Raw genomic sequence first — 10,153 nt, 5'->3', positions numbered from 1 at the left:
TCATATGTTCAAGATAAATGGTAGTAGTAGCATAGTGGCACAAAATTTAAGTTCAACAATTTATTGACTCACAGCTTATGCTCCAATACACGTGTAGAGAGCAACAAATATTAGAGGACAACATATTCATTAATAAAAAAGTGAATCACTGACGGCATCCACAGTGGTGGCTCATTTGGACATGCTCGAGCCACCATTTCTTGGGCATGTCCAACAAACTTGATCCTTGTCCTCAAAACTTGGCCATTACAATAGTGGCCCTCTGGCCACCATTTTTTATTATATTTTAAAAATTAAAATTATTTTCATACATTTTTTATTATATTTGAATATTACTAAAATAAAAACTATAAGCTCAGATTAATTTTTAAAAAATGCATAGTTTAAAAATGAGTGAATTGAAACCAAATTTTCGTTGTATTATAGATAAGGGAAAATGTATACGACGAATTTTTTTTAAAAACATTAAAAAAAATGATGACACCGCCCGTCTACTTGGTGTCGTCATCGGAATCCATCACATCTTCTTCACCACCGTCGTTGCCGTCGCCACCGCCGCCGTCGCCCCCACTGCCGCTTGCGTTTCCCGTCTGCGACCTTTCGCCCCACCCCAACTTCGACTTCAGTCGAATAATGAGGTCGTAGTAGAATCTCTTGGTCTCCGGGTCAGTCGACTTCTCGTACAAGGCCAAGCTATCCTGAATTTGCTTCATCATCTGCACCTCTAGAGTATGAGCCAACGCCGGGGACACTTTTCAGTATTGAACAACTGATACGACAATGCTTGTACGTCGGCTTCGGCGCGACCGCTCTCAGCAAGGCGGAGTTGGGTCTCGTATATGCCACTGAACCTCTTCAACGCTTTAGTAATCCTTCCAAACTTCTTTCGGATCTGGCTATGTGTACGCTCGACGCTTCCATCTGGTTTGAATCCATTGTACACGTCTAGAACGCGCTTCCAGAAGCAAACGTCGGTCTGATCCGTACCGATTATAGAATCCGTCGTGACCGCCACCCAGGCCCTGGCTATAGCAAGAGATTCTTCATTGCTATAGAAGGTCGCCCGCCGACCTCCACCTCCATCGCCACCTCCACCGCGTCCGCCTCCACCGCCACCGCCACCTCGACCGCCACCTCCGCCGGGCCCCTGCTGTCCGTCACGGCCGGCGCCTTACCCACCGACTTGGCTTCGCCCCCCACCCCCGCCGCCATTTTTCCCACCGCCTTGACTTCGCCCGCCACCGCCGGCTCCTCTCCCACCGCCACCGCCTTCTCTCCCCATATCCACAGTACCGGATGTCGGGGTATCTGGTGGTGTCCCCATCAGTTGTTCCAACGTGAATCTATCAGATTCAGATAAAGGAGATTGGGTGTAATGGAATTGGGAGGATTGAAATTGCTGAGAAGAATTGTTGATCGCGTCCATATTGGGCCGGTAGTCGCCGAATCCCGATTGGGGACGACCCACGTTCCTCTGCTGGCGGTGTTGGGCTGCCTGTTGCCACGGCGGCGGCGATTGCGGACTCCATATCTGGTTTGGAGGGGGGGTAGGACTCGATCTCCACGGTTAAGAAGACGAAAAGTTGTCAAATCCCAAGTCTCCATAGCCGGGAGAATCATCTCCCCCTTACATTTTGTAGAGTACGAAAATGGTAGAGATTGCAATTTAGGGTTTAGAATTGAGAATGATAAAAAAATGGGAGGAAGGAATATTTATAAAACAATTTTCAAAATAAAAAAAATTTCGAAAATGGGGGAGGGCCGCGGCTCTCGGCCCGTGCAGTCGTGAGCCGCGCCTCCCGCCCAAGGGCCTCGGCCAGGCCGAGAGCTCGCCTCTCTCTCGTCCACCCCCCCTGCCCGACTCCCTCTCTTGCCTCAGTAGTGGGGGGCTGCGCCTGGGCCAACTGCGGGAAAGAGCCGCGGCCCTCCCAATGTGGATGCTCTAATAGATTAGTAAATACATTTGAACTGAAGTGCGTTGTTCTCAAATTTCATGACAAGAAACTTGCACAACTAAGATGACAAATTAAAACATTTCAAAACTTTAGTTAGATTAATGTTCTGTCAATTGTTAGACCACTTTTTTCATGTTCAGCAAAAGTGTAAATTACGAGTGCTTTTTTTAATTTACCTTATTCCCTTAAAGTTTACTACTACTACTTTTTCTTAAAAAGATACTACTATATTCATCTTTTTTTCAAAAAAATAAAAAAATATATCTCAGTCTTTAGGCATTGCTCTAATGCTCTTATAATATAATGGTCATTAACATATCTCACTAATTGAAAATTTAAATACTATGAAACATAAATTTTAATTATATAAAAAGAAAAAAAGGAAAATTAAAAACAAAAGAGAATGGAAAGTGAATAGTACTCCCTTAGTCCCACAAAAGATGTCACACATTCCTTTTTAGTTTTTCCTACAAAAGATGTCACATATCCCTTTTTGGAAAAAGTTCTCTCTTACATGAATATAAAAATTATAATTTTTCTCTCCATTTAACACACAAAATAAAACCTCCTAAAATATCGTGTCGTCCCACAAGTGTGACATCTTTTATGGGACGGAGGGAGTAGTAAACGTCAAAACGATCAATTGTGATCGAAGTCACTGGAAAAGTAAGTTACTCCTCCTAGTCCGATTTCCTATTCATGGAAATATGCAATATTTCTTATACTCAATGTTTAAAAAATTATACTCCTTCCGTCTCATTTTAGGAGTCCCGGTTGAGTTTGGCACGAGTTTTAAGAAATGTAAAGGAAGGTTGGTGAAAGAATATGGGGCCTAATACCATTTATGAAATATTCCAACCGGGACTCTAAAATGAGACGGTCCAAAATGGTAAACATGGACTCCTAAAGTGGGACGGAGGGAGTACTAGTAATACAGAGTATAAGTATATATTTTTCGAGTACATTCATACTTTACTTTATATTCCAACTTTATAAACTCTTCTATTTAACAAAAACACACACGATGTATAGATTGAGATTTATAATAATGCATTTTTTAAATGTGATCGTTTTATTCGTGGATGGCTTATTTTACTTTTTTGCTCCATTTTCTCTCAAGAGAACAAAATGAAAATTTAATTTGATTTTTACATCGGGACTAATCTTTTATATTTAAACTAGTGTAACGTTACGATGATGCACGACTCATTTTATTTTCTTACATTAAAATTATATTGTAATATTTCGTAAGAACATTAGCAATGGTGACCTATCTTCGAAGTTCATTCAGAGTCTATCTCTATTTTTTCCTGTCACGTCAGCTCAGAGCTCATCTCATTTCTACATCATCACTATTTTATTTCACTTTTAATTGTTGATGTAAATTAAAAACAACGTAATATACGGCAAAAAAAATATTTCATTTTAAAAACTAAATAAAGCATAAATGTCTAAATAATAGTAGTATAAATAAAATTACATAATAAATTCATTCTTTGATGCATTACAATATTGGAAAACAGAATACAACGAGAAGCGAATTTAAATAAAATTACAATAAACCATATGTGAAATGGGAGTGAAATTAAAAAACATTTCTAGTGAGAAAAAAATGTGAAGTAGAGAAGGATGTGGGTGTGTGAAATGAAGGAGAGGAGATTAGAGTATTTATAATAGGAGAAGAAAATTAAAAAATTAATATTAAAAAAAATATGAAAATGAGCTTGGCCATCGGCTCGAGCCTCTGCAATAGAGACCCATCGCAGGGCCGATGCGGAGCCGATATGCCATCGGCTAGGGCGATTGATCGGGCATAGGGCAGAGGCGTTGGGGAAGGGCCCGGCGATTGGCTCTCTCCCCACAATGGGAGCCGATTGGAGGCGATCCGGTGGCAGATCGCTCGGCCCTTGCGATCAGCCACCTGCTGATGCTCTAAAGGCCATCCGCATCCATGTCTCTTATTCGTCTCTTAACCGTCTCTTAACCGTCTCATCTCTTAACTATTCATGGGTCCCACTGTACTTTTCAGCTCATCTCTTAACTAAGAGACAACACCTGCATCCCTCCATCTCTTAACCATCTCTTAACTATTCATTCAATTTCATTTTTTATTTTTAATTCCAACAAATTCAATTAATAAAAACACACTTCATTAAATAAAATAAAATTACAATTTAAATACCTAAAAAATAAAAAAAAGACATAATTTAAAAAACTAGAAATTACAAATTGCACACTTAAACTCAAACAAAAAAAAATGGAGGCAAAGAAGCAGAAGAAGGAGTTCTCTAGTGACGATCATCTAACGGTTGCCAAATTTTGCCCAAATGTGCTCCATTAGATCCTCCTGGAGTTGGGCGTGGGCGGTAGAATCACGTGTCCTTGCCCGAATAGACAACCGCTCTTGCAAAGACGGATGCACTCCCGTTCGAGGCGGACTACTTGCGGTTGAGCTTCCCGGGGTTTCAGGGTCGAACCAATTTCCCGCCTCAGGTCCTTCGTCGGCGACAATCATGTTGTGCAAGATTATGCACGTATACATGATGTCGACCATATTCTCCATAAACCACTGTCGAGCCGGGGCTTTGATAATGTTGAATCGAGCTTGGAGAACCCCGAACGCTCTCTCCACATCCTTGCGAGCAGCCTCTTGCTTCTGCGCAAAAAGAGACTGCTTTTCGTTCGCAGGCCTGTTGAACGTCTTCACGAAGGTTGGCCACTTCGGATAGATGCCGTCGGCAAGATAGTACCCCATTTTATACTGGCGATTGTTAGCGATGAAGTTGATGGCCGGCGCTTTACCATTCAGAACTTCAGCGAAGAGGTCGGAGTTGTTGAGCACGTTGACGTCGTTGTTCGAGCCGGGGACCCCGAAATACGCATGCCAAATCCATAGCCGGTAGTCGGCGACGGCCTCGAGTATAACGGTGGGGTGGGTGCCTTTGTGGCCGCTCGTGTATGACCCCCTCAACGCCACAGGGCAATTCTTCCATTGCCAATGCATGCAATCGACACTCCCGAGCATCCCGGGGAATCCGTGCACTTGTTCGTGAAGTCGGAGCAGAAACTGACAATCTGCGGTGGTTGGCTTCTTCAGAAATTCGTCGGTGAAGGCTGCCCGGACGCCTTTGCAGAAGTTCAACAAACAAAGTCTCCCAGTGGATTCTCCGACGTGCAGGTATTCGTCGAACGAATCCGCCGTTTGTCCAGTAGCAAGCTGACGGATCGCCGCAGTACATTTCTGGAGCGTCGTGTGGCTAGGACGGCCAACAGCGTCGAACCCTTCTCTGAAGTACTCTTCCCGTCCCGCCAATGTATTCGCGATATGCAAAAATAGCGCGCGTGACATACGGAAACGGCGACGGAAGTAGATATCTCCCCATACCGGGTTCGGACTGAAGTAATCACGTTCCAACCTTGCGGCGGCTTCCTCCCGGTTACGATGGATGTAAGTCCGGCGTCGCCTTTGAGGAGGCGCGGCGGCTTCCTCCTCCCTACGTCGATCTTCTTCTAGCGATTCTTCCATTATTCGACGCATTTGCTCAAATGGATCCATAATGGATTAAATTTGGGAGAAGAAAAAAAATAAAGGAATGATTTTATAGAAGTGATTGGAGAGGAAAGAAAGAGAGATGGGAGAATAGATGTGTGTTTGTGTGTAAAATGGAGAATGGAGAAGAGTATTTATAGAATAAAAAAAAAATTAAATATGACTGTTGAACGGCCATATTACCGTTTTTTTTAAATCTTTTTTTTTCAAAAAATTGATTTTTTTTTTAAAAATGAATTATAACGTCATAATTCCGACGCCCACTCGCGGGTCGACGAGTGGGCGTCACGCCAGCCGCCCGCGCGCGCCATGTGGCGCGAGGCGCGTGTCTCGCCAGCTCGAGGCCGACCTCGCTGGGACGCGTCACGCGTCGAGACAGCCCGTCTCGTCAGGACGAGACGGATCCCGCATCGCTGTCTGGATGACGAGACGAGATCGAGACCGCATCGCGCAGTGATGCGGATGCCCTTACTCAATCAAATCTCAAATCCCTCCGTTCCTTCATAGTTGAGTCATTTTTCCATTTCGGGAAGTTCCCTCATAGTTGAGTCATTTCCATATATAGTAACTTTTTCATCTCTCTTACTTTACTCTCTCTTACTTTATTCTCTCTACTTTATTCACTTTTTACTTTATTCTTTGTACATTTTTTCTCTTTCTTACTTTTTTATCTATTTATTTAACCCACTCAACATTCATTTCTTAAACTCCGTGCCGAAACCCTAAACCCTACCCTAAACCCTAACCCTTCCGGCTCAACTATGAGGGAACGGAGGGAGTATTTTGTCTTTCATGAATCATGCCTATGCGAAAATGAATGGAATGGATAAGACTCATGCTTTTTACATCCCAAATTAAAGTAATATGATCACAGCTATGTAGTAGTCACGAATATCAATATATCAGAATTTGTACTACTTTAGCAAGACACCCTGCAATATATGTAAGGGATATCAAGCCTAGCCTAGATTAGAAGATCTTGTGCTGTGCAAATCAGCTACAAAATGGCAAAGGAGATCGCTCGATACCCAAAGTGGATAGTGGAGTACTACGTCCTTGAATGATTGATTAAAATCCACCAGTCACTACCAAATTTCAAATGATAACAACTTTATTTATTTCGAATCTATGTTTTAACATGAATTAAAATTATTTTCATGATCTGGACTTCTTTTAAATTTACATATAAATATCCGACATAGAAAAGAGAAACAGAGGCGCACAGACACAGTAGTAATTGGAGGAATGGCAGCGAATGGCAACATCGGCGCCGCCTTGACTCAGTGGGGTTTAAATAACTTCCGAATTTCGGCCGTTATCGATCGTTTGAACCTTCAATTCTCCAACAACATTGCAAACCACACAGGCTTCAAAAATCTCTTCCTCTCTCTCTCCAGGCATTCCATTTCTCCTTTGCTTATGCCTTTGATTTTTCCATTATTTTTTATGAAGATGAGTTAGTTCACCTTATTACTCCATTTTTCATGTGCTTGTATCTGCTCTGTGTTGTATGTGTTTTGCCTATTTTATTTTGCAAGAGCATTAAGAAAGAGGTTTGGCATGATATATTCCCCTTAAATGCATATTCTTTTGGAGAATTATTTGTGAAGAATAGTGCCTTTTGCTTCTAGGATGTCCATGGGGTGTTTGTAGATGGATAGTTTTGGTTTATCACTGTTGATTTATACATACTTTTGCCAATGCAGAGGGATTGATTTTTGCATAGCAAACAATTATGTTCCAAACACATCATCCGCCTTACCTTCTCTTATAAAGCAGGTGATCATTTTATACATTGTTTGCTTAAATTTTCAGTGAAATGTATGATCCTCATTTGGAAGTGTAACTAGATGGGATCATTCAAATGGGGACCTAAAGGGATCTCATAGGCTATTTACACTATTATCTCCATCTGTGAAATGGGGACACATATATGATATGTCATTATGTGTTCTGTCCATGTACATATGAAGTAGAGCTGGTCCAAGGATATTTTGGATTTATTTTCTTCATATATTCCATTAAGTGATGATATCTGATCATGTCTGAAAAATTATGTTGTTAGGTGGTTCAAATTCAAACTGATGCCCAAACACAATCAGCTATTATGGTCCTGATGGTTTCTTTTAAGGTAATTTCTTCAATCACCCAATTTTTTAGTTTTTTCGTTTCAGTTATGCATTGTTAGATCATTTATTACATGTTCTATTGCTCTTATCATATGCATCATTTGTTTTATTGTCTCACTTGTTGAAAATGTGGCTATAGTTCTTGCAAGCTTTTGAATTTGTAAAACAAAAATCCCCTTTTTTCTGATACATGTCTAAAGACCTCTAAGTAATCACATTAATGCTTGATATTTTACAAACCAAACTAGTTTATAAATAGTCATAAGCCTTTGCACCAGAGTAACTTGTCCAGTTCCCTTCTATAAAACAAATGAACATTGCTGTTGAATGTACATCTCCTATTCTTCACTAGTTAAGAAATTATTCATCTCGATCCCGATTTTATGATAGAGAGCTTGTCAGCATGGGTGGTTTCCCGATCAAGACTCTGCAGAGCTCATCAATCTTGCAGAAGAGGTCTGTTGATATTTGTTATTATTTGATGTGATCTATGTATCTTTCAATATATTCTGTATGTAATTTTGGAATGTGATAATATCTACAGGTTGCAAGCAATTTTTCTAGTGCATCAGATCTCAGAAATGAACCAAACCCTTCTCACTCAGTTATCTCAACAGCTATGTCAAGGATGCATCTCAGCAATGAACCAAACCCTTCTCAATCAGTTATGTCAAGGTATAACATGAATTTCCTTTCATTCCAACTTGATGGTTTCGAACCAAAATTTTCAACTTAGTATGTCATGTTGCTAATGCTGTAAAATCTCATTTATTTGGTAGCCTATCAATTGAAACTGGTTCTGCAGCCATAAAGGAACCATGAATTGATTAGATTTCGATTAGGCGATTCACGAGAGATGATCACTTCCTTGCTTTGTTCCTTTGAGATTGGTTTCTAATTCATTTTTTTCCTATAAACCCAATGGTCGGTGCAGTGATACGACTACCATCAAGACAGAACTTAACGAAGAAGGCCCAAAGACTGCAGCCACAATGCATGGGTTGAACTAAACCACTACCCCAGCGTCAAACGAGGCCTCCGGACTGCTATCAAAATTATGTTCGTCATCAGAGTAGTTATCTTATTATTACTAGGTAGAGAGTAGAGCGTAATATAAGCTCTTTTCCGGGTTTTCTTTGTTGGTTATTTCCCGGATCTTAAAAAAGAGTCGAACCAACTAACCAAGGGCTGTAACAAGATCTATTTTACTTTTACGTATTCATCGCAGGAAAATCCTAAACCTACATCCTCCGTCAAAAGGAACTAGTATTTCCCAAGATCTTAAAATTTAGTTGCAAAAGTTATGAACTTATCACATGTGATGAATTTCCACGAATTGAGGACCAGATTTGAAGTTCATGGAAATACTAAATTTCAATAATTTTAGGGATCATTATTTCAAGAATATAGTTATTCTTTTTAAAAGATAAATGAAATATACTATATATTTTTAATTTATCTATTTCAATCGGAATTGCTCTAATGCCCTAATTAGATAACCATATTTTTATACATTTCTCACTAATTGAAAATTTTAATAGAAAGCGTCAAGTTTAATCATATGGAAATAGAAAAGATAAAGAGAAATAGAAAAGAGAATGGAAAGTGCAAATTAACGGTAAACATCACAACGTTCAATTTTTATCGAGGTCACTGGAAAAGTAAGCTCCGAGTTCGATTTCCTAGTCATGAAAATATTACTTAACATTCAATGTTTAAGGAGTAGTATAATACAATAATTTTTCTTTTTTAATACACTCATACTCCACTCTATACTTATATTCCAACTCTATAAACTTTTCTTAACAAACGTATATATTGAGATTTATAATTATGCATTTTTATTTAAACTAGCATCACACCCGCTAATTTTATTTTCTTCGTACTAATTTTATGCTGTGAAATAATTTTACGAAATAATGGATTATGTAAATCTAAAATCGTAAATATAAATAAACGAAGCATGGCTAAGGTGTAATAATTTATAATTCAAATTTACATATTTAAAAAATTGAGGTAAACAGAATACATTTTAGTTAGGTAATAACAACTTCAAAAGCTTCCATGAGCTATATCATTTACAAACTCTCAATCCTTGTTTATCCCTCGTAGAGTCATACCAACTCACCATTTACACCACATCTAAAACTAATTTATAATACATATCATACTTATAAAACAATTTTACTTCAACCATTAGACCAATCTCAAACTCAAAAAAATTTCTCTGTTCACTTATTTTTCTATGCTATTTTCTATTATAAACTATAATAACATAACAATGTATCAATAATTTATATAAATTAATTATTATAAATTTGATTATTGTTATTATATTTACAAATTAAATATACTATCTATTATATATCTACTCATATTGAGGGTTTATTTTAATTTTGTTATATTTGAAATGTCAATCCAATTATCATTTTATTGAATTTTATCATATATATCAGGTATGATTTTATGCAAATAAAATCAATTAAATTCATTAGTCCATAAGGGATTGGCTAGTTAAT

The 10,153-nt window shown here is 38.9% G+C and overlaps 1 protein-coding gene across 1 annotated transcript; it reads left to right on the top strand.

The window, feature by feature from the left end:
* The first annotated feature begins 6,714 nt into the window (after positions 1–6,714).
* Positions 6,715–8,914, top strand: LOC125216959 (E4 SUMO-protein ligase PIAL2-like). Its single transcript, XM_048118750.1, has 6 exons — positions 6,715–6,902; positions 7,212–7,284; positions 7,571–7,636; positions 8,025–8,090; positions 8,179–8,309; positions 8,569–8,914. Exons 1-6 carry the CDS (start codon positions 6,751–6,753, stop codon positions 8,642–8,644), a joined length of 564 nt encoding a protein of 187 aa, XP_047974707.1. The 5' UTR covers positions 6,715–6,750; the 3' UTR covers positions 8,645–8,914.
* The last annotated feature ends 1,239 nt before the right edge of the window (positions 8,915–10,153 follow it).

The sequence above is a fragment of the Salvia hispanica genome, chromosome 3 (assembly GCF_023119035.1).
Source record: "Salvia hispanica cultivar TCC Black 2014 chromosome 3, UniMelb_Shisp_WGS_1.0, whole genome shotgun sequence".
Lineage (NCBI taxonomy): Eukaryota > Viridiplantae > Streptophyta > Magnoliopsida > Lamiales > Lamiaceae > Salvia > Salvia hispanica.
This window is presented reverse-complemented; position numbering and strand designations above follow the sequence as displayed.